This window comes from Polypterus senegalus, chromosome 11 (genome assembly GCF_016835505.1).
Source record: "Polypterus senegalus isolate Bchr_013 chromosome 11, ASM1683550v1, whole genome shotgun sequence".
Lineage (NCBI taxonomy): Eukaryota > Metazoa > Chordata > Cladistia > Polypteriformes > Polypteridae > Polypterus > Polypterus senegalus.
This window is the reverse complement of record NC_053164.1, coordinates 166,465,144-166,490,969: the sequence shown is the minus strand read 5'-3', so window position 1 is coordinate 166,490,969 and position 25,826 is coordinate 166,465,144. Positions and strand designations below refer to the sequence as shown.

The following is a 25,826-nucleotide window of genomic DNA, read 5'->3' as shown; positions in this document are numbered from 1 at the left end:
TGCAGATTAACGTCATACCAGGACAGAGCAATTGCAGGTTAAGGGCCTTGCTCAGGGGCCCAACAGAGTAAAGTCTCTTTCTGGCGTTTATGGGATTTGAACTGGCAACCGATTGCTGGGACAGATCAATAGCCTCAGAGCCACCATTCTGCCTCAATGCTGAGATGAATGTTCTAAAAAAATTTTTTTTTTCTAATCAGTGTTATTCCTATGATTAAAACCTAAAAGAAAACATGTTTGTAATGAAAAAAATAATCATGATGTTATCTAAAAGTAAAATTAAAATGGAAAATAAAACAAAAGCTAAACTAGTTTTTGTAATTTTAATTTTGATTTATACCACAGTAGTCTTTGTGCATAATGTACTTGTGAGTATGCAATTACCAGTATATTCAGTGAATATTAAAACTGTGCCATCATAATATAAGTTTAGTGAAGAGCATTGATTTTTACCATTTTCCTGTATCCCTTGTGGCTTGAGTTGGAATCTGTGGATTTCAGTGCTCATTTCAGCCATCAGTCAGTTTTCCCTTTATGAACTGAAAGTGAATCCCAAAGCCTCATCACTTGTCTGTACCTTATTCGGTGGATTTCATGGACCATCATTTACAGATACCCCAGTGCCAGAGGCAGGCAGCTTTCACCAAACTTCAAGGGAAAGGCACTTAAAACATGCCCCCTGTTACTTTGGAAGATACAGCTGAGTAGCTAGAAAATTAGAGCCATGCAAGATTAATCAAGCTAGTATAGTTACCCACATACTTCAAATACAGTCAATATTTAGGCTGATGAAAATGTCATAATTGCATTCCCAAAAAGGCAGGAATTTCAGCCGTTTCAGCCTTGATTTGCCCAGATATGGTTTGTTTGCAGTGACAGATTAAACAGTTGCATAGCTTGTGATTAATGTTATCAACCAAGCTAATGTTACACATATACAAGTAGTTTTAATCAGGTTTTTAATATTGATTTTTCAGCGTGGACGGGACAGTGTCACAGAGTGCTTTTCTGTCTCAATGAAGTTGATGTTAAATGATCCATATATAGCAAATGGTTGTACTGCAATAATCTTTAAATTGTCACAGTATTCCAAAGTTTTTAACTGGCAGTGCTTGGGAGCTCATCAGCACTGTTTAACACTTAAGTACGCCATCCCACTCAGGGTTAATAATGACAAGAGTGTCGATGTATAGAATGTATCCAATATTGAAATTAACAATGGGAAATGAATTTGTATGCAACCAACATTTTTTATTTATCTAACATATGTCTAATGGATAGTAGTGCATAAGAGCCCTGATTCCTTGCAGACTGCAATCTTGATGTGTCATGTTTAAAAAACAAAACAAAGCTTGAATCTCTCTGTCTGGGTGTTTACTTTGCAATAGTGCAGAGGTCTGCTTTGGATTGTTAAACCTTAACTAAACAGTATACAATACAAATAGCCATTGAATGGCAGATGTCTTTCCAGCATTTCATTTTGAAACTGATAACTAGTGTTCATCAGCGAATTCACCAAAGTGTTTTTTTGCAGCAAATCTGCTATGTTCGCCAGAGACCTTGTTTGGTGAATATTTTCCTGGAAATACACTATACAACCAGCTTAGGCAAATAGTGTTTTCCAAGAATCCCTTGATGCTTTGTAAGGCCAGCATGACAGCTCCATAGCTGTAGCAGCCATGCACACAACTTTCAACCATGCCCACTGTAAAGAACATTGCCAATGTGACTATTGGTGGGTGGCAAAGCACATGAGGAAAAAACAAAATGCCATTTTAGCTATGGAGAGGATGGAGCTGCAAAGGTTATGAAACACTTCCAGCTTTCCGCTACCAGTCAAAAGGTTTAAAATCCCTAAGTTTTTCTAGCTTGTCTTCCATATTAAATTGAAATGAATGACATAAAAAGTGAAAAGGTAAACCATAATCTGGCAGATGTTTACATTTAAAGTGTAGGTTAGCAAAATCTGAAGAAAAGAAAAAGGAAATATCAGAATATTACAAATGAGCATTCTTCAAGAAACAACTATAGGTTACAACCTATAGATGTTCTGCAGCAAGTAAATTAAACCTTTCAATTTGAAATGAATAATTTGTGCAGGTGTCCCAACTTCTTTGTCAGTGACTACCGTGGTGTCCTATACAACCCAAAGGGAATTAAACTGGAATAACTCTGATAGAAAGAGATTTTGCAGACCCAAAGTCACAACCCAACCAGAGGACAAGGTTGAAAAAAGTGAGTCTCAGTTTCTGTTGTGAAGATTTTGTGAAGTTTGTGCTGCAGGTTTGACATGATGACTGGCAGTAAGAAAGCCATTCCTAAATGGACAAAATAAGGCCTTGAAATACTGGCTGTGGAATGCTACAGACTGCACAAAATCTCTATTTATGCTATCACTGTTATTAACAGTGACTTCAACAGTATTTCAGAAAATAAGCAAAGTAAGAATGCCTTTAAAAAAATACACATTCAGAGTTATGAAATTGGTAGACAATATATAGTCAGAAATTGTCAAAAATAAATATAAAATAAGAGTATATGTGTGCAGTGCTCACAAAGAGAATCCCAAAAATAAAAAGAAGTTGTTTTTTTTAATTACTAATAACCAATTGCTTAAACTTGTTGCAGGTTATATGCACTGGCTGATTATCCCTAATTCGAAATTCCCGGAAGCAGAATTAATTTGGATTCCAGATATTTTTGGATTTTAGAACATTAGCAAATACATAGTTAACTGTCTTGGCATGGACATGTAGTTAAGTAGGGAAATACAACTAAAACAGCTAAATGATGACTCATGCATATAATAATTCATATCATTGAGCCATTATTGCAATGTGCGTTGATGTGACAAACCTATTACCCCATTCACGAAAAGTGATGAATATGATGTATAGAATATTGTAGTTTCTTTTTAAGGGGACCAATTCTGTGTTTTTACACTGAAGAACGCTTTTGATTTTTCATTATTTTGTATAGTTTGTATAGGCTACTTGTTTTAACTACTCAGGGAACTGGCCGATAGGTCAGAAATATCTCTATCAACCTTCATTCCATCATGCCTTCTATGCTGTAAGCCACTTGGAAACTGACTGATGAGGTGCCACATTCAGTTTTCCTATGGTGTGACTGTCTGTACACAAAACCTAACATGCTTTTGCCAGTATGAAAAGGCAATTTGCAGCAGTGTCTGATTTTTTTTTTCTTAATCTTAAGCAACCAATCGAAATGTTGTGGAAGGACGAGCAGTTAATGTGAGGAAACCCACCAACATCCCAGAGTTGAAGCTGTTCTGTACGGAGGAATGGGCTAAAATTCCTCCAAGCTGGTGTGCAGGAATGATCTAAAGTTACCGGAAATGTTTAGTTGCAGTTATTGCTGCAAAGGGGGGTCACATCAGATACTGAAAGCAAAGGTTTATGTACTTTTGCCACTCACAAATATGTAATATTCGATCATTTTCCTTAATAAATAAATGACCAAGTATAATGTTTTTGTCTCATTTATTTAACTGGTTTCTCTTTATCTACTTTTAGGACTTGAGTGAAAATCTGATGATGTTTTAGGTCATATTTATGCAGAAATATAGAAAATTCTAAAGGGCTCACAAACTTTCAAGCACAACTGTACATGTTGGTATCGGGTTACACAGTCCGACTTGTCCTCATCATCTTATTTTTTACTTGTGTTTTGATGAAAAATAATGTTTTTATTATAAATATCTTTGTTGTACATGGGCAATGGACAGTTTTGCTGCATTCTTCAGCAACAAAAATGGTTTTCTGCTAACGTTATCCAGCTGAACACTTCACTTCTGTTTACACTGCACACCAATTATTATTATATTGCCATGAAGGAGTTATGGGGGAAAAAAAACGTGTTACCACATCTTTGCATTTGAGACCCAACAAACTGTTGTAAATGGTGAAGCTGTACTACTGCTGGCCTGTTTAATGCTAGAACTTTTAAATTGTTGCACTCCTTAATATTCCACATTCCAAACGTCTGCATGCTTTGACATTATGTGGAGAAAATAATGGGCAGAGCAGTGCTGCACTCATTTCTGTCAGCTTTTATGTGAATTTGTTGAAAAAACTTACTGTGGATTTGCATGCTGAAAGATTCTTTAGCACAAGCAAAGTGTAAAATTATTATTAGCATGTTTATAGATTTATGTTGTTGTTGGGCTTATTTTGTTGCCTCTGTGGCTTTGAGGGGGAACTGTAAGCAGTCTGATATTTCCACTGTTCATTTTCCAGCATTGAGCCTAGCCCATCCATGGATCCAGCACTTCCTACTGAGCACGCCAGCATTTGTAGTAATGTTTTCCTTATTCTTAGTTTATTGTAAACCTTCAGCGACAGAGTCCACTAATCCTATAGAATGGCAGTTTTAAGAGGTGTATTTGCGTAACAGGAAAGCAAATGACATAAGAGAAAAGACTTAAGTCTAGAATGAGAGTGAAGCCAGCAAGAAATTAATGGAAAACTTTAACACAGGGATTTAACAAATGAAAAGAATCAATCAAGTTCAAATCTGAAACAAATTGACAAGAGGGAATGGGTGAAGTAAAGGACGTGCTACCAAAGGGGTGCTCTCATTTTATTGTTATTGATGAAGGCATTTGCAAAGGCAAATTTTCATAAATGCACTTTCATTGGTACAAAAATCATTTAGTTTTTCTGATTTAAGAGAGTGTTGTTTTTGAGCAGTTTAATTTTTGACCTAAAAAATGAACGCATAGAAGAATGTCTTATTTGTTTTTTTTTTTTCTCTCCTTCTTACAGAGTGAGAATGCACGGTTGACACTATGTGAACATCCCCAGTGGACGCCCATTATTGTGATGCTGGGTTTGCTTCAGTGTAGCATTCCTCCAATGCTGAAATCTGAACTCTTGAATTGCTTAGCTGCATTTGGGAAATCCCCAGAGATTGCATCTTCCCTTTGGCAATCTTTGGAATATACACAGGTACTAGATAAATGCAATAGATGAATCTTTCTCACTGCAAGAATCTTTAAAGAACCAGTTGTGTAAAATGTGTGGTACTGGTTAAGCAATTTTGTTTAATATTGACAGAATGGGTGATTTTATACTATGAGGCATTTGTGTTTCATTTTAAATTATTTCAGTTGCTGACATAGGTGCTGCTGTTCATTTGGTTGCAAAGATAATGTACTTTAATTAAAGGCAGGTTTTGAATTGCCCTCTTTTTCGAACCTGCCCCATGAAATAATGTACTTCACAAATTTATATGTTCAAACTTCACTATCTATATCGAATCAATTCATACTGAAGATACAATGTAGCACTCATCTAACTTAGGAATTTGCCATGCTGTAACATCTGGTTTTGATAGCTAAGTAAACATAAAACATTTTGTATTCCATCACCAAACTTTCTTTCCTTATTCTCATTCTCAATCAGTAAACTATGATAAGCAAATTAATCTATTGAAGTGAATGGAGAAATATGAAAACTATGAATATATGAGCCATTGACATGTTAAACTTTTATAGTTTATATTTTCTTTACTCTGATTAATACTGTTAGCTTACATCTACTTATGCTACCTTCACTACTTGTTACATTTGCTAGTACAGCAATCCCTCCTCGATCGCGGGGGTTGCGTTCCAGAACCCCCTGCGATAGGTGAAAATCCACGAAGTAGAAACCATATGTTTGTATGGTTATTTTTATATATTTTAAGCCCTTATAAACTCTCCCACACTGTTTATAAATATTCCCCGCACAGTCATACAGCATAAACCCTTTGTATTCTCTTAGATATTAGGTAAGATTCATTGAAATTATGTATGTAAACACACTGTTTATATACAGTAAAATCTAAATATTATTTTAAACATATCAAGCGTCTCCGATATCACATGTTACAGTCATTACGATAGACAGGCCACCAGCAATAAATACGTACAATACAAGAAAAATTGTATACAGTAAATGTGTGTACAGTGACACTAAACGTACGTACATGTACTAAGTACTGTACGTAGAAAATTAATTATGGTTACTCACGAACAATGACACAACGACTTGTCCGATAACGATTTGTTTAGTTTTACTGCACATCAAAGGAGAGCGTTACAGTTCTTCTAAAGGAGCCTCTTCAGTCGACTGTGTAGCACCGCCGTTGTTCTTCATCCAGCAGTCTTCAATCCAAATCCCTAAAGCAGATTCCATCCGGACTACTGTCCTATTACGTCCACTTACAACTCGTTTTGCGCCCTGGTTAAAAAGACAATGCGGCCGTAGATCGTATATTCTTTTAAATAAAAAGAATCCTGGACTCATTGATGCCATAATGGCTTCCTACAGCAGTGTAGCTTTTCCCTTCCTTCAACATATCCAAAACTTTTACCTTTTCGGCAATCGTTAGCATCGTCCGTTGGCGCTTGGTTACGGCCCCTGAAGCATTAGCAGGAGCAGATCATTTTGGAGCTATAATAAAGGGCTTGACTGCGCACAATGATAAACACAAAAGAGCACAAAAGTTAACTCTTTACACAGTGAAACACGTTGATGCTGAATGAACGAGATGAGACTTCCTGGTTAACACAGCGGAATCGTCTTCGGCACTCCGTCGCTGAGCCAATCAGCACACAGTAACTAAACTGCGTGCTCTGATTGGTTAGCTTCTCAGCCATCCGCCAATAGCGTCCCTTGTATGAAATCAAATGGGCAACCCAACTAAGGAAGCATGTACTGGAAGTAAAAAAGACCCATTGTCCGCAGAAACCCGTGAAGCAGCGAAAAATCTGCATTATATATTTAGATATGCTTACATATAAAATCCACGATAGAGTGAAGCCGGGGAAGTCGAAGCGCGATATAGCGAGGGATTACTGTATATACACAAACATAGATATCTATCTATATCTATCTATATATCTATATATCTATATCTATCTATATATCTATATATCTATATATATATATATATGTATATATATATATATATATATATATATATATATATATATATATATATATGTGCTAGCAAAATACCCGCACTTGGCAGCGGAGAAGTAGTGTGTTAAAGAAGTAATGAAAAAGAAAAGGAAACATTTTAAAAATAACGTAACATGATTGTCAAAGTAATTGTTTTGTCACTGTTATGAGTGTTGCTGTCATATATATATACATACATACATGCACACACACTATATATATATATATATATAATATACAGTAATCCCTCCTCAATCGCGGGGGTTGCGTTCCAGAACCCCCCGCGATAGACGAAAATCCGCGAAGTAGAAACCATATGTTTGGATAGTTATTTTTATATATTTTAAGCCCTTATAAACTCTTCCACACTGTTAACATTATTAGAGCCCTCTAGACATGAAATAACACCCTTTAGTCAAAGTTTAAACTGTCCTCTATGACAAGACAGAGATGACAGTTCTTTCTCACAATTAAAAGAATGCAAATAGATCTTCTTCTCTTCAGGAGCAGAGAATTTCAGAGGGAGAGATAGAGAGAGTGCTCGCAAAGAAAAGCAAACAATCAAAAAATCAATACTTGTGCTTTTAAGTTTGCCGCGGCATTTTTATAGGAGCGTTAGTATCTTCTAAGCAAACAGCCCCTCTGCTCACATCTACTCCGTCAGGCGCAGAGAACGTCAGAGAGAGAGCGAGATTAATGCAACAATCAAAAAATCAATACATGTGCTTTTAAATATGCCGAGCACCGCAATAAAGCAGCATTTTTTAGAGGAGCGTCAGTATCTTTTAAGCAAACCGCCCCTCCGTTAGGCGCAGAGAATGTCAGAGAGGGTGAGAGAGAGGCAGAGACAAGCAAACAATCGAGCTCCGCGCAGGAAGCATATCTTATAGCATTGAGGAGTTTTAGTTAATATGTAATACATGCTCTGATTGGGTAGCTTCTAAGTCATCCGACAATAGCGTCCCTTGTATGAAATCAACTGGGCAAACAAACTGAGGAAGCGTGTAGCATAAATTAAAAGATCCACTGTCTGCAGAAATCCCAGAACCAGCGAAAAATCTGTGATATATATTTAGATGTGCTTACATTTAAAATCCGCAATAGAGTGAAACCTCGAAAGTCAAAGCGCGATATAGCGAGGGATTACTGTATAGAGATATAGATATATATATATATATATATATATATAGAGAGAGATATAGATATATATAGATATACAGTGGTGTGAAAAACTATTTGCCCCCTTCCTGATTTCTTATTCTTTTGCATGTTTGTCACACAAAATGTTTCTGATCATCAAACACATTTAACCATTAGTCAAATATAACACAAGTAAACACAAAATGCAGTTTTTAAATGATGGTTTTTATTATTTAGGGAGAAAAAATCCAAACCTACATGGCCCTGTGTGAAAAAGTAATTGCCCCCTTGTTAAAAATAACCTAACTGTGGTGTGTATCACACCTGAGTTCAATTTGCGTTGCCACCCCCAGGCCTGATTACTGCCACACCTGTTTCAATCAAGAAATCACTTAAATAGGAGCTGCCTGACACAGAGAAGTAGACCAAAAGCACCTCAAAAGCTAGACATCATGCCAAGATCCAAAGAAATTCTGGAATAAATGAGAACAGAAGTAATTGAGATCTATCAGTCTGGTAAAGGTTATAAAACCATTTCTAAAGCTTTGAGACTCCAGCGAACCACAGTGAGAGCCATTATCCACAAATGGCAAAAACATGGAACAGTGGTGAACCTTCCCAGGAGTGGCCGGCAGACCAAAATTACCCCAAGAGCGCAGAGACGACTCATCTGAGAGGTGACAAAAGACCCCAGGACAACGTCTAAAGAACTGCAGGCCTCACTTGCCTCAATTAAGGTCAGTGTTCACGACTCCACCATAAGAAAGAGACTGGGCAAAAACGGCCTGCATGGCAGATTTCCAAGACGCAAACCACTGTTAAGCAAAAGAACATTAGGGCTCGTCTCAATTTTGCTAAGAAACATCTCAATGATTGCCAAGACTTTTGGGAAAATACCTTGTGGACTGATGAGACAAAAGTTGAACTTTTTGGAAGGCAAATGTCCCGTTACATCTGGCGTAAAAGGAACACAGCATTTCAGAAAAAAAACATCATACCAACAGCAAAATATGGTGGTGGTAGTGTGATGGTCTGGGGTTGTTTTGCTGCTTCAGGACCTGGAAGGCTTGCTGTGATAGATGGAACCATGAATTCTACTGTCTACCAAAAATCCTGAAGGAGAATGTCCGGCCATCTGTTCGTCAACTCAAGCTGAAGCGATCTTGGGTGCTGCAACAGGACAATGACCCAAAACACACCAGCAAATCCACCTCTGAATGGCTGAAGAAAAACAAAATGAAGACTTTGGAGTGGCCTAGTCAAAGTCCTGACCTGAATCCAATTGAGATGCTATGGCATGACCTTAAAAAGGCGGTTCATGCTAGAAAACCCTCAAATAAAGCTGAATTACAACAATTCTGCAAAGATGAGTGGGCCAAAATTCCTCCAGAGCGCTGTAAAAGACTCATTGCAAGTTATCGCAAACGCTTGATTGCAGTTATTGCTGCTAAGGGTGGACCAACCAGTTATTAGGTTCAGGGGTCAATTACTTTTTCACACAGGGCCATGTAGGTTTGGATTTTTTCTCCCTAAATAATAAAACCATCATTTAAAAACTGCATTTTGTGTTTACTTGTGTTATATTTGACTAATGGTTAAATGTGTTTGATGATCAGAAACATTTTGTGTGACAAACATGCAAAAGGATAAGAAATCAGGAAGGGGGCAAATAGTTTTTCACACCACTGTATATTCCAACGCTGACTTTATATATTCAAGTTTTGACTTTATATATAACGATGCTATCTTTATATATTCAAGTTTTGATTTAATTTATTCCGACAGTGACTTTATATAATCAAGTTTTGACTTTATATACTTTTTCTTTACCATAGAAATTTAAAGACTAAATTCAACTTCCATTCCTAACAAAGATATTTCTGGCGACTAAATAGAACCTACTTATATCCAAATTCGAGCTATTGAGCTGTCGCCTGCCTGCCTGAATAAGTCACCCTCGCTTCGCTCTTACTTTTTTACCGCTCATTTAATCATGGCTAGTGGCGGAAAAATTATAAAATGGAAGGAGGATTACACTGAGTATGGCTTTACCAAAACAATTATTGATGGCGAATCGATTATTCATAAAGTTTCAATTGGTGATTTGTTTTTCTGTGGTAACCTCATATTTATTTATACTTCTTCTCAAACCAAGGGTGTGCGAGGGTAAAATGAATCGGGAAGCGCTGATCAATGTAATCGGTGTACCATGAAATCATGCATTGACAAAAGTTCCTCTTTGTTTGTAATGCAAAGTGTGATTAAATGCATTATTTTTTAACGCGTCATGGAGCACATGCATCAAAGCTTCTCAGCTGTGCTTGTGCTAAGAAAAGGAAACATTTTAAAAATAACGTAAAATGACTGTCAATGTAACCTTTTGTAACTAGTACCTGGAGGATTCAGTGTGGAGAAACTCTAAAGACAGCGTGTGTATTAACATGTGGATTTTTCTGTGAGTGTTTGGTGGCAGTGTGACGAAGTTGCTTCGGAAGACGGCATTAGCCGTGGAGCTCAGCTCAGAGCAAAATGAGGTGAATGGGAGGGGAGATGATGATGTCACTCCTCCACCTGCCTTAACTGTCAATCCCCCCCAACAAACACAGTCTCTCGGAATTTGCATAAGCACAGCCTTTGACCAACAATTTGAAGTTAGTTAGAAAGTGATCAAAACTATCGTTTAAACCCTGCTTCCTCTCATTAAACTTGTATCCTGCTTTAGCCGTGGGAATGACAAACGCCAGAGGCAGCCTGTCTATGAACTTAATTTAAACTTTAGGTTTACACCGTGCTTTGTTTCTGAAGTAGCTGCAGGCATTAATATGCTTGTACAGTATGTGTCACTCGCTCGATCTTATTGTTTCGTTGCCTTCTCAATTGCATAATGCATGTTTTCTTCAGCGCTTTTTGGAGCTCTTCCTGGTTTTATACGTAATGCGTTGACAGTCAGTTCACGTGATTACGTGGAGGCGTGATGATGTCACACGAAACTCCGCCCCCCACAGCCATCGAGCTCAACTCCATTATATTATATGGAGAGAAATAGCTTCCAGTTATGACCATCACGTGTAGAATTTCGAAATGAAACCTGCCCAACTTTTGTAAGTAAGCTGTAAGGAATGAGCCTGCCAAATTTCAGCCTTCCACACACACGGGAAGTTGGAGAATTAGTGATGAGTCAGTGAGTGAGTCAGTGAGGGCTTTGCCTTTTATTAGTATAGATATATACACTCACCTAAAGGATTATTAGGAACACCTGTTCAATTTCTCATTAATGCAATTATCTAATCAACCAATCACATGGCAGTTGCTTCAATGTATTTAGGGGTGTGGTCTTGGTCAAGACAATCTCCTGAACTCCAAGCTGAATGTCAGAATGGGAAAGAAAGGTGATTTAAGCAATTTTGAGCGTGGCATGGTTGTTGGTGCCAGACGGGCCGGTCTGAGTATTTCACAGTCTGCTCAGTTACTGGGATTTTTACGCACAACCATTTCTAGGGTTTACAAAGAATGGTGTGAAAAGGGAAAAACATCCAGTATGCGGCAGTCCTGTGGGCGAAAATGCCTTGTTGATGCTAGAGGTCAGAGGAGAATGGGCCGACTGATTCAAGCTGATAGAAGAGCAACTTTGACTGAAATAACCACTCGTTACAACCGAGGTATGCAGCAAAGCATTTGTGAAGCCACAACACGCACAACCTTGAGGCAGGTGGGCTACAACAGCAGAAGACCCCACCGGGTACCACTCAATTTGCACGAGCTCACCAAAATTGGACAGTCGAAGACTGGAAAAATGTTGCCTGGTCTGATGAATCTCGATTTCTGTTGAGACATTCAAATGGTAGAGTCAGAATTTGGCGTAAACAGAATGAGAACATGGATCCATCATGCCTTGTTACCACTGTGCAGGCTGGTGGTGGTGGTGTAATGGTGTGGGGGATGTTTTCTTGGCACACTTTAGGCCCCTTAGTGCCAATTGGGCATCGTTTAAATGCCACGGGCTACCTGAGCATGGTTTCTGACCATGTCCATCCCTTCATGACCACCATGTACCCATGCTCTGATGGCTACTTCCAGCAGGATAATGCACCATGTCACAAAGCTCGAATCATTTCAAATTGGTTTCTTGAACATGACAATGAGTTCACTGTTCTAAAATGGCCCCCACAGTCACCAGATCTCAACCCAATAGAGCATCTTTGGGATGTGGTGGAGCGGAGCTTCGTGCCCTGGATGTGCATCCCACAAATCTCCATCAACTGCAAGATGCTATCCTATCAATATGGGCCAACACTTCTAAAGAATGCTTTCAGCACCTTGTTGAATCAATGCCACGTAGAATTAAGGCAGTGCTGAAGGCGAAAGGGGGTCAAACACCGTATTAGTATGGTGTTCCTAATAATCCTTTAGGTGAGTGTGTATATATATATATATATATATATATATATACATATATATATATATACTGTACATATATATATATATATATATACTGTACATATATATATATATACTGTACATATATAGATAAGTGAATGTATAGTGAATATGCACTTGACTTAAGCATTTATAGTTTTCATCTGCACGTTTAGCATTCGTTTACTCAGAGGTTGATGCGCTTGCTGTTTCCTGAGCAGCTCTTATTTTCTCCAACCTAGTGACCCTCTTCTTTCATCGGCATCTTTTTGCGTTAAAACCGATTAAGTCAGTGTTTGTGTTGCAATTACTTGAATTTTTCACTTAAACCTGCACTTAAGTCTTCAATCTGCCTCAACAATGATTTAGGATGTGAAGAGGTAGGGGAAGTGACGGCGAAGATGACAGGGATGAGAATGGCGCCCATACACATGCACCGCACAGCCACCCTGCTGGCCGCTGCCAAGAGTTGATTTTACAATAAAATAAAATAAAACTAAAAAGTGGAACAACCATATATATATATATATATATATATATATATATATATATGTATATATGTATATGTATATATATATATATATGTATATATATATATATATATATATATATATATATATATATATATATATATATACTGTATATGTATATGTATATGTATATATATATATGTATATATATATATATATGTATATGTGTATATATATATATATATATATATATATATATATATATATGTATATATATATATATATATATATATATATGTATATATATATATATATGTATATATATGTATATATATGTATATATGTGTATATATATATATATGTGTGTATATATATATATATATATATACACACTAAATTTCAGGTCCGTAGGTCAAATGGTTTTTGAGTGACAGGTGATTTAAAATCCTAAACGGACAGCCACAGTAGCATATTATATAAGAAGATAGATACTGATATACACACACACTTATATAAAAATATGTATATATTTATAAGTTCAGCATTTATTCAAGCGTTTAACATTGACAAATGAAATAATTTTCAATATTAGAAAATGGATTAATTTTTTGCAGAAAATAAATGTTTAAATGTTTCACCCGGTGTTTTTGGTGATATACTGTAGCTGTTTTAATCAATGTTACTTTGTAATGCATAAGAGTCATTATTTATATTTTTTTCAAAGATGTTAATGCTGTAATAGAATTTTAATTATTTCCATTCTTTATAGATCCTGCAAACTGTTCAATCTCCGGGACAGCGCCAGGCAACAGGGATTGAGGTACGAATGTTAAATGGGGCTAAGATTATATACAGTGCAGAGCACATACTTTAATTTTATTGTTACATGTGCAGAGTGCAGTGAAGGTCTTAGTAACTTTTTTGACCATCATCCAACATGCTGCTATTCTTTGACTTTATGATCAGCAAGTACTAACAATTTAATTGACAATTACCTTAAAACTTTGGAAATCTTAATTTCCCATATGCTACTTCATACTGAAAAGTGACAGTCAAAAATTAATCAGTTCAGTTTAGTGAAATGTATTAAGTTTGACTTGTAAATTGTTTTTTTGATGTCTTTTGATTTAGATGTCTTAGGTAGCTTACTTTGTTTTAGCCTGCTAAATTGTATATTTTTAAAGCTGCTACTTGTGGAAGACAACATGAAATGTTATTCCATGATATTGCTGGGTTCATATTCTCATTCACACAGTCCTACTTGCAGCCAATTTAGCATGGGCAAAGTATCTGTAAGCATGTGTCTGTAGGATGCTAAAAGAAAATAAGTGAAAACTCATATCATTCAGTATAAAGATAACATGCATGACATAGGCAGCAATATGTAGTTGGACTTGAAGGTGGACTTATTTTGTAAGTTTTATGCCGTTTGTTTCCAACTTTGGACTAATGCCCCATCTACACCATTTTAAAGCGCATGAACAGACATGGTATTTTAAAATACTTCAACTTAAGGATACAATTTTCCAAGGTAAATTATGAATACCATGATTGTGAAAAAATAACTTAAACTTGAAAAATGACAAACTTATTCTTGAATGTGTTAAAAATATAGGCAGCAAAATTTAAAACTATAGTCAGTGAAATGATATGTAACTGCTTCACAGTTTAACAAAGTATCTAATTTGGAGGTAGTAAAAAAAAATGTGTTGCTGGAAAGTTAAATATGGAGTGTAATTGTTTGTTGGATGCGAAAACGTTGTCTATGTTCAGATCTCTAAGTGATTTAATCCCAAATGTTTTCCAGACATTAAAAACTGCGTACATTTGGGAGGGTGGAAAAATGTGGTTTTCGTGCAGAGGTGCCATAGATAAAAGCTTCTCTGTCTTGAAGTACTTCCTGAATTGGTTCCATATTCTGAGTGAATTAAGCAAAATTGGGTTTTTAGTATGTTGGCGATAACTTGTACTTGTTGGGGTATAAAGCAAAGAATATAAAGAAGTACTGAAGGATTTTATTTCTTTTGCGGACCAAACCTGTAGGTTCATTTATTTGTGTCAGTATCCAGGTTTTTATAGCGTGTACATTTGCTGCCCAGTAATAAAATTGAAAGTTAGGTAGAGCCATACCACCTTCTGCCTTAGGTCCTTGTAGGGTTGCCTTTTGGATATGTGGATGTTTTGAGTTCCAAATAAATTAGGTTATGGTTGAATCTGAGTTCTTAAAATATGATTTATTGATGTACAGTATATTGGAATGTTTTAAAATAGAAAAAGAAGCTTTGGAAGAATATTCATCTTGATACCAGTAGTATTAATTCTTCCAGCTAAAGTGAGATGAAGTGTAGACCATCTATGCAAGTCCTGCTTAATTTTTTCCATGCAGGCAGCAAAATTTTGTTGATAAATAGCTTTGTTTACTTGTGATGTTTACCCCTAGGTATTTAAACTCATCTGTGATGATAAAAGGGAAGGTGTCTAACCTAATTTTGTGTGCTTGACTTGGCTTCACTGGAAAGAGCACACTTTTATTCAAATTAATTCTGAGAACAGAAATTTTTTGAAATTCTGTTAGTGCTGTTAGGACTGCAGGCATAGTATTTTGTGGATATGATGTATATAGTACCATATCATCTGCATATTGTGAAATTTTCTGATTAGGTCCTTCTCTAATAATCCCCTTCATCTCGTAAACATTTTGATAGTGAACTGCCAGTGGCTCAATGGCAATTGCTAAAAAGCAGTGGTGACAAGGGGCATCCTTGTCTATTACCACATTCTAGTTTGAAGGAGTCTGAAATAATGTAGTTAATACAAACTGAGGCTTGTAAACTGGTATACAGTAGTTTGGGCCAAACCCAAATTTCTTGAGTGTAGTGAAAAGGTAGTTCCATTCAACCATAACAAATGCTTTTTCTGCATCCATCGATAATATCATCTCTGGTGTGTTGGACTTTCTGGGTGAATATATTACATTAAACAGGCATTGAAGATTGTAAACTAAGTGTCTGCCTTTAACAAAACCAGTTTGGTCTTGAACTTTCTCAATCCTTTTAGCTAGGACTTTGGTGTGTATCTTAACATCATTATTAAGGAGTGAGATTGGTCTGTATGATGTACTTTGTAATAGGTCCTTATTTTGCTTAAGAAATATGGTAATTAATGTTTGGCAAAAAGTTTGAGGTAGAATTTTATTATCTCTACCTTCTGTAAATGGTGCTAATAAGTGGGGAGATACCTTAATTGAGAATTATTTGTAAAATTTGTCAGGGTAGACATCAGGGCCTGCTGCGTTCCTACTCTGATGCGAGTTTATAGCTTCTAGTAAGTCTGATAGTGCCAGAGGTTTATCCAATTCATCTGCACTGAGAGTATCTAGTTTTGATATTTGTAATGCATCCAGAAATGCATTTGATTGTGTCTTGTCGTCTTTAAACTGAGTAGAATATAAGGATTTGTAGTATTCTCTAAATGTGTGCATTATGTTTTTATGGTCAATGATTTAGTCTCCGTCTGTGTTGGTAATTGCTGGGATTGGATTATGAATTCCTGCTTGTGGATTTGTTGAGCTAAGATCTTATTAGCTTTCTCTCCATGTTCATGGTAATGATGTCTTGATTTAAAAATGAGTTGTTTTGTTTCTTTAGTTGTCAAGAGGTTGAGTTCTAAATGCAAAGCCTATCTTTTCCTATGAAATGCCTCATTTGGACACCTGGCATATTCTTGATCTATTCTGGTCATTTCACTGATTATCTCTGATACCTTCTTGGTTTCCAATTTATTTTTGTGGGAAAGATATGAGATAATTTGTCATCTTAAGAAAACTTTCAGAGTATTTCTGTAGAGATCTCTTTAAAAAAAAAAAAAAATTTTTTTGGACATAAATTCTGTACAGTTCTTGTCTGCTAATAAAAGTAGGTTAGACACCAGCTGAGAGATGAGTTTGCAGGGTATAATGATTTGAGCTCCATGATCAAAGGTGCGTGGTCAGAGATAACAATAGCGTCATATTTATAAGATTTAATTGTAGGTAAAAAATTGTTATCTATAAAGAAATAGTCATTTCTTGAGTAGCAGTGATGCACTGATGAGTAGACGAAATATGCTCTTGAGTTTGGTTTTAGAAGTCTCCAGGGGTCTGATAAGTTGTGATCAGTTACAAACTGTGTAATTGTTTTTGCAGTGTTAGAGTTCATTGCCCCGGTGGCAGGAGACCTATCTAGGTCTGGATTTAAAACACAATTACAGTCCCCAGCCATTATAATTTTATGAGTGTTCACTTTGGGAATGGATGCAAATACATTTTGGATGAAGTCCCTATCTTCCGCATTTGGTGTGTAGATATTTATCAAAATCACTTTACAGTTAAATTGGCCATGATGATCACATATCTCCCACAATTACAGATACTACATCTGGTACTACAAACGATATTGTTCTATGTATAAGAATTCCCACATCTTTAGTTTTGTTTCTGAAACTGGACTGGAATATTTAGCCAGTCCTGTCTCTGTGTAGCCGAAACTGATACTTGCTTAAGTGGGTCTCCTGTAAAAATTCAGTTTTAGTGTTTAGACCTATTAGGTGAGAGAATGTTTTCTTTCTCTTTGATTCGTGACCGAGACCTTTAACATTCCTGCTTACAAAGTTACCTTTTTCATAAATGTAATAAACAATAAAGATCTGAAAATTTACATTGCCAGTTTTGAAATCAGTCCTTTCATTTTGCCTAATAGGTTTAATGTACTTCCTCTTTTAAGGTTGAATTAAATGAGATTGAATCTCGATGTGAAGAATACCCCTTGACCAGAGCCTTTTGCAATCTGATTAGTATATTGGTGGAGAGCTCCTTTCCAACCAACCTAGGTGCTGGACTGCGGCCTCCTGGGTTTGAACCTTACCTTCAGTTCCTTAGAGACTCCGTCTTCCTACCATTTCCCAACAGAGCCTATCGACGTGCAGCTGAAAAGGTAACCTTGGCATTCTAGAAAGAGTATTTGAACGAATTGGCAAATCTTCATGTTAAACTGTGTTATGTTTTATGATTGTCATAAGCTGTTTGTACAGTGCATTGACTAAATATAGCATTGTAATCATACTCTGCATAATCTAATCCAGGGGTCCCCAACTCCAGTCCTGAATGTCCCCAGTGGATGCAGGTTTTCATTCTAACCCTTTTCCTAATTAGTGCACTGTTTTTGCTGCTAATTAACTTCTTTTGAATCAATTTCAATTGACTTGTTTTTTTAAGATTTTTTTCCATGAATTTCTTCATTGTTCCTCTTTCCTTAAACAGAAATGAAATGTAAAGTGAGTGAGCCAACTAAGACCAACTAAGTCAGGGCCTCAAACACCAACCAATTTCACGTCAACCAGTTGCTTTAATTAGGTGCGGATTCTTGTCGTTAATTAAACCCGTTCTTTAATTCCATGGCTTGTTGCTGCTCTCATTATGCAAAGGCATACATTTCTGAAATTGTTGATTTTCTTTTTTCTAAGAGCACTGTTGAAATGTTTTGTGGACCTGAGCAGACCAACATCCTTGAGACCTTCATCTTTCTTTATTTTCGGATATTGTATGATGGACACACTTTGTCGGTCATGTTTTGGCTCATTTTGTATCTCATTATTGTTTGGCAACTAATTAAGAAAAAAGAAACAATTAAGGGGTCTAATTCTTCGAGAGCAAGTTGAATAAAATGAATTCAAAAGAAGTTAATTATGAGCAAAAACAGGTCAATAATTAAGAAAAAGGGTTAGAATGAAAACCTGCAGCTACTGGGGCCCTCCAGGACCGGAGTTGGGGACCCCTGATCTAATCTAATATCTTAATGACTGAGACTGTATATTACTTATTGATTGTAATTGAATAAAATGCATATTCCCGTTAGATTTCCAGCAGAAATACTGGCAGAGTTCAAATGAGACTATAAAAATCTTATGTAATAATCATTTTGCTGCTCCTTTTAAAAATCTTTTATTGTTTTTTCCCCATTTCTCCCTCCCAACCCCACAAACCAATGCTTTGTACCCTGGCCAGTGGGAGGTGGCAGAAGCAGTTCTGGAAGTTTTTCATAAACTTTTGCAGGGCTATGAACCACAGCCCAGTGACTTTGTGGAAGAGTTTGTGGAGCTTCAGGGTAAGAACCATTACTTTACTAGCATTTCACTTTAGACTTTCAGTTTTCGTATATAGGTATTAGTCAAGTGAATCTTTTTTCTTCTTTTTTTTTTTTTCTTCTTCTTTTCTAGTGTAGTATCTTTACTGAGGTTTTGCATAATGACAGTTTCCAAGACATCCATTTTTTATTGCTTTCTGTCAATGCAAATTTCTTTGATTTCTTTTTGCAAGAATTCATTTACTTTTATATCCACTAACAACTTTGGTCTTGGCTGCCATGTTGGTCTTGTTCATTTTAGTTTTTAAGAGAAATAATAGTAAATGGAAGTATCCATGTTTGATTCTTCAGGCTGTTTTGCCAGTCTGTTCTTCTGTTTTCTTAGCTGCTGTTGTCTACATCATGTATAACTTGTAGTGAACCTTCTGTCTTCCCTATTCCTTTCTTTTGTACTTAAAATTGCTTTTTCCAGTTTACTCAATGAACATCTCTCTTAAAATAAACAAAACAAATTAACATCTTGGTGTCTAGTTCTGTAGTTATTTGTATCATAATAATGACAATTAACAATGAGCAGAGCGGACACCTGGGCAAAAGACATTTAAAGCTTCAAGTACTTCAGCGTCGGTCTCACTAATGTGCATATTAGTAAATAATAGATTAAGTAATCAGAACACTTCGAAAAGCAGAATAAAAATGATGATAATAAAGATGAAGCAAATGAAAATCAAAGTAAAAAAAATTTAATTATTCCCTTGTAACATATTTAAATGCTTGATGCAAGGTAATAAAAATGTACCACATTGAATTTTGTAATTTTTATGTTTACCCCAAAACAGAGAAACTGGGAAATAGCATCTTGCTTAATTTGTCAATGAGTCCAACTTAAAACAAGACTTGGTTTTGCCAAAAACCTACAGCCAAAAGAGATTCCGGGGCTGAGCTTGAGAAGCACTGTTTTAGAGGTTTTCACTCAAAATATTTATCTTTTGCACGTGTTCTTTCTTGGCTACTGAATAGCCAAAGAATAGCAGAGAGTGAAACTTACTTCTAGCTCTGTTGGAAAGCATAGATGTAATTGAACACAAAACTGCTTTCTTCTGTGGTTTTTCTACTGATACATTTCCCATTACTATTAAGCATGGAGACCTTTTCTATTTAACAAAAATACACCAGAAGAAGCAATTTAAGCCGGAACAAGTAAATGTCCAACATTCATTAAAATAAATTTGATTATCGTTTTTTAGCTGTAGCATGATAACCTTGTTAGTTACTAGAGGCAGAGAATATATTAATACAGTAATTACAGTATTTTTGATACAGTAGTCTCTACTATATTAAGAACAATTATCAGAATATTTTCCCAAAGGTAACGAATGCATTTTTTTATCCATTTTAATACTTGCATGACAAATACATTGCATTTAAAATCTCTTAGAAGATGTACTTAGCTCCTTTTTCTTGAACTAGAAATTGCCTTCCAATTGCCTTTGGAATATCACAGGGTGATTTTTTTTTTCATATGATCAATTAAATATGGTCTTTACCCACTTTTAAGACCCAGACTGTGTTCAAATTATTATTGAACAAGACTAAACTGCTCCTCAAATTTGAGTTGCTACTTAATGTAACGAACTTCAGAAGTTATACCTTGCATCCTATAATAATTTAATAGCGCTCTGTCTGCTTTTTCATTTATTTATGTAATAAATTACAATCTTTTCTTTCACAAGGAGAGTTGGTTGCTGCTGGAAAGTCACCAGGATACTGCCTGATGTTCCATCTTCTGAATGATTCACCTATGTTCAGTCTTTGCCTTACACTTCTTGGAGAGGGTGTCAATTATCTAGACACCTATGCCCCATTTCCAGGTTTGTGGTTATGAAGTATTACTTTTGGGTGTGAAAATTTACACGAGTAGCTGTTTACTTTGCTTAGAAGGTAAAATTTGCATGTGTGAATGATTTAATGTTTTATCTTTGGAGTACAGGGTTATGTTTGTAGGCACTTGTGTTGGTTGTTTATTTTTTAAAATGGTATTGTTGCTAAAGTGCAATGTAAGAATACATAATTGCAGTTATGCACAGAAATGCAGGAAGGTTCAGCACAGCATTTATGCACACTGCTACTGCAAATTGTAATACAACATGCTGGGCTTGCATTTCAACACAGGATCTTGCTAGTTATTTTATATTTTCACATGGCAAAAAACTTTCCTTATTGCCATTTTGATTAACTATGGAATTAGTTCAGAAATAAAAATACAGGACTGATTCATGCATGTTTTGAGTGTGCAATAATATAACAAGTTAGCTGTGACTTGCATTTTAACTTGTAGCATTATGCATTTGAAAAAGGGAGTTAGAAATTACAGCAAGAATAAATTCACTTTTATTCTGCATATTTAATGGTCAAGGCTCAGTCGTTTGTTCAGAATTCTATTCATTTTCTAATTGGCCAACTCTTTCATTCAGTTTAGAGTTCCTGTTACTTATTTTTCTGCACTATACATGAAGAAGTAAAGTTTCAAAATGTGTGGCTGTTTCTGTACCCATGGCCAGCCCACAGTGTGATGAGAGAGGTTCATGAAGCATGCACTCTGATGTTGATTGGGGTGCTTGGCTGATTGTTCATTCACATGCAAATGCGAGCAGGTCAGTCAAATGCTTCATTCAAACCTTGGAGAAGGTTGGGGGTGGCAGCAGCACCTGCACCCAGTCGGGGATATAACGAGAGCCTGCATGGCAGAGAGGGGGTCAAGATCAAAAAGAAAATGAGAAAAGAAAGAATGGATGTTAAGGGTTGAGAAAGAGGCAGGAATGTAAATATAGAATATAAAATACTGATGTCACCGCTATAAGTACTGTAATTCATGCAAGCGCGTTTTCTTTGGTATGCGCTGTAGTTTTCTTTGTTATAAGTAGAGTAAATACAGAATAATTTAATTTAATTAAAATACAGTAAAATGTATGGATACTCACCAATGATGAATGATATAGATGATGATGAAGTAGCTGTGCAGTATGATGCACAGGATTTAAAAGCCCTCGGGTGGCGCCTCTTCTTCAGGCGCTTCAGGAGGAGTCGTATCTTTGTACGGGTCTTCTTCTGGTGGGGTTTCGTGCTGGCTTTTCTTTAGAGGTTTCAGGAAAATTGTGATAGGAAGTTGCTACATTGTCTCCTGTAGCGAACTGCTGGTACAATTTCCGTGCTTTCTCACGGATGATGTTACCGTCCAAGGGAATGTTCTTCCTGCAGTCGGTGATCCACAGTGCCAAGGCAGATTCCATCCTGACGATATTTTTATTCCTTACGGTCGTTACCTTTTTGACACTATCACAGAAACATACAGATACGGTACTCCAGATCGCTGCTTCGTTCTTCTTTATGTAGCATATGGTGCTTTCATTAATGCCATAGTGGCGCGCTACTGTAGCATAACTTTTTAGTTCCCAGAGCAAATCCAGTAGTTTAATCTTCTCCTGGAGTTTTTTAAACTTCTTCTGGTGCTTAGGCTAAGTTCCTTAGAACTGCCTTAGAAGGTGCAGGGCAATTCAACGACATTTTGTGAGTTTAAAAAGAACAAAACAATAACAAAAACACAAGGACACTCAGCTGGAGACGCGTCACAAAGCAGCAGTCAATCATCAGCAAGGAGAAATAAATAACGCTCTCGGATTGGCTACTTTCACCATCCCAAACCGCGGTGGTAAACCCACTCACCAGGAGACATGTCACATGGCAGCAATCCATCAGCAGCAAGGAGAAATGAATAACACTCTTGGATTGGCTACTTTCACCATCCCAAATCACGTTTCCCTCAGCGGTGGTAAACCCACTCACCAGGATACAAGTGCGCTTTCCACTAACAATTAATAGTTAGGTTCTAAGAAAAAATCCGTGAACTACTGAGTCCATGGACCTTGAACCGCAGCTTCGCTGGGGTCTACTGTAGTCTTTAGAAAAAGCTTAGAAAAGTTAAAGATGATAAGGATAAACATCTCAGGCGGCTTGTGATCTAGCACTCGTAGTTGTTCTTTAGATGCTTTTCTGACGATCAGTTGGAAACAGCTGCAATTTGCTGGTGCCCTCTTCTAACGTTGCTCTGTTCTCTTCTCCTGATGCCTTTGTCTGCTTCTTTTCATGTCGCTCTTCAGACAAGGCATATTTATTATAAAATTCTACCGGGGGGTTTTGCAAGATGTGATTATTAGATATTCCGATTGGCTGGCTGTCAATATAATGAATGAATTTATTCATCCTTTTTCCCAAACAATAAAACTTTTGATGTTGCTTATTAGCCAACTTGATCACAAATGAAGTATTCACCTTTCACTTGGTTGACTGTGTGTTTGCACCATGGTGAAATGACTATAATATGCATATAGCCAGAACTAACTAAGCAACATGTGGACTTTGACTTCACTCAATACAATGCATGATGTAGGGACTTGAGAAATAAGATGCAAGGTTTAAAATAATGCAAGGCTTTATTTTTCCAATTGATGCACAGAGGTTAAACAATGTTTTTAAACTACATGTTAATGTTTTAAGTGGCCTCTGCCAATACTTCAGTCAATGAGAACATCAGTAGCAGGACACGAAGCTGTACCTAGAGTAATGTGAAAAGGATGGAAAGCCAAAGGCAGCTAAAAAAAATGTGTTTTTAATGTTGAAAGTGCTACTAAAATCACTGTTTAAATTCTGGTAAAATAAAAGTAAAATCAGTTGTATAGTAGTAATTTAAATGGTTGTTTGAGAAGGCCCTAGCTGCTGTTTAGGTTGAATCTCTCTAAGTTTTAGCATGAAATGAGCAGTCCCTTAGTCATGATATTTGACTATATTGATATCTGTTTTTGACAAAGTGTTTTACTGAATTTGCACGGCATTTGTTTGATATTTACAGGTGACGTACACTTTTGAGATAGTACTTCACTAGTCAGAAAGTTTCATTACTTTTCTTCCATAGCAAGCCCCTATGTGCACATTACCACAAACTGACCCTCCATGCACACCATTAATTTCCTTAATTTATCTTCAGTTATATTGATTTTTGTAACTGTAGCTGCATGACCTATAAATTGGCAACTGGACAGGGAACACATTTCAAAAGATGCTGCATATGAATGATGTTTCAGTTTAGAACATTAAGTGGATACCATGATTCAGATACAGATAATTACATACTGCTATTGCAATACCCTTTTCATCATTTAGCTTTTATTTTGGGAATTGATAACTGTGTTTATCAATATTTACATAGTAGTATATGATTGAGTTTTTTTTTTCCTTCTAAAATGCAGCAACAACAACATTTATTTATATAGTACATTTTCATACAAATAATGTAGCTCAAAGTGCTTTACATGATGAAGAAAATGGCTCCAGACCATGAGACCGCGCAGCCCCCTTTGGGCATTCTACCTAACATAAATGAAACACTCCTCTTTGTATTTAGGGTTCTCATGGAAGAACTTGCTGATGATGGTCATGTAGACTTCTGGCTTTTAATCTATCAATGTAGGAACATCATGTTGCTTTGATTAGGTGGGGTGGGGTGGTGGTGGCGCAAGTCGCCATCACAGAAAACTGGGAAAAGAAACAGAAGAGAGAGTAGGGGTTAGTACAGATTTTAGAGCCACCATGAATAGTTATGATAATTAATTGAATATATAGAGCATTAGGATTAAATTAAAAAGAAGTTATGAGAAGGCCATGTTAAAGTAATGAGTTTTTACAAAAAAAAAATGCTAAAGTGCTCCACTGTATTAGCCTTCCAAAATTCCTATTGGTAGGCTATTCCACATTTTAGGTGCATAACAGCAGAAGGCTGCCTCACTACTTCTTTTAAGTTTAGCTCTTGGAATTCTAAGCAGACATCATTTGAGGATCTAAGGTTACGTTTTGGAGTATAAAGTGTCAGACATTCCGATATATAAGATGGAGCAAGATCATTTAAGGCTTTGTAAACCATAAGCAGTATTTTAAAGTCAATTCTGAATGACACAGATAACCAGTGTAGTAGTGGTGCAACGGATCAAAAAACTCACGGTTCGGAGCGGACCACGGTTTTAAGTTACGGATCGGATCAATTTTCAAATCAGCAAAAAAAAAAAAAAGACGAGACAAATTTAACTCTCCATTTATTTGGTTAAGTATTTTTTTGACCATTAAAAACATTCAACTTAAGACTCATTCCACTCAATTATATAAATACAAATTAAGGTGCAATATAGGGCATGATAACTATTTCCTTTAATGTGGGCACAATAAAAAACAACTTTAAATGCAATTTAAGTTATCATTGCTTCTTCCTTAGAACATGGAGAGAGAAATAAAAACTAGCTTATGTCCACATCATCTAAAAAGAAGAAAGAAAGCAAAGCAGACCTGAGCTTATAATTTCATTTTTTTTTTCAAAAACATGAGGATGTCTACATTTTCTGGGGAAAGTGTAGATCTCTTTGCTGTATCTATGTCCCCTGCTGTTGAGAACACCCTCTCGCTAGGCACTGAAGTGCCAGGCACAGCAAGATGGTGTCTTGCCATTGTGGCAAGTTGAGGGTATTTACATTCGTTGCTTTTCCACCAAGACAGTGGATCACCATCGACTGGAATACCACTTACTGCCTCATAGGATATCACCTCGTCTTTGATGGTGTCAGCAAAAGCCTTGCTGACCATGTCCTTCTGTGCCAAGGTCTCGCCTAAAA

At 36.4% G+C, this 25,826-nt stretch overlaps 1 protein-coding gene across 3 annotated transcripts in view; it reads left to right on the top strand.

The window, feature by feature from the left end:
- nup205 (nucleoporin 205) overlaps window positions 1-25,826 on the top strand; it is a 197,001-nt gene that overhangs the window by 67,588 nt on the left and 103,587 nt on the right. For all 3 annotated transcript variants that reach the window (XM_039770061.1, XM_039770060.1, XM_039770058.1), the window contains exons 13-17: window positions 4,788-4,970; window positions 13,764-13,814; window positions 17,755-17,964; window positions 19,035-19,134; window positions 20,847-20,984. In XM_039770061.1, the coding sequence (XP_039625995.1) occupies window positions 4,788-4,970; window positions 13,764-13,814; window positions 17,755-17,964; window positions 19,035-19,134; window positions 20,847-20,984 (682 nt within the window). The remainder of the gene's footprint in view (window positions 1-4,787; window positions 4,971-13,763; window positions 13,815-17,754; window positions 17,965-19,034; window positions 19,135-20,846; window positions 20,985-25,826) is intronic.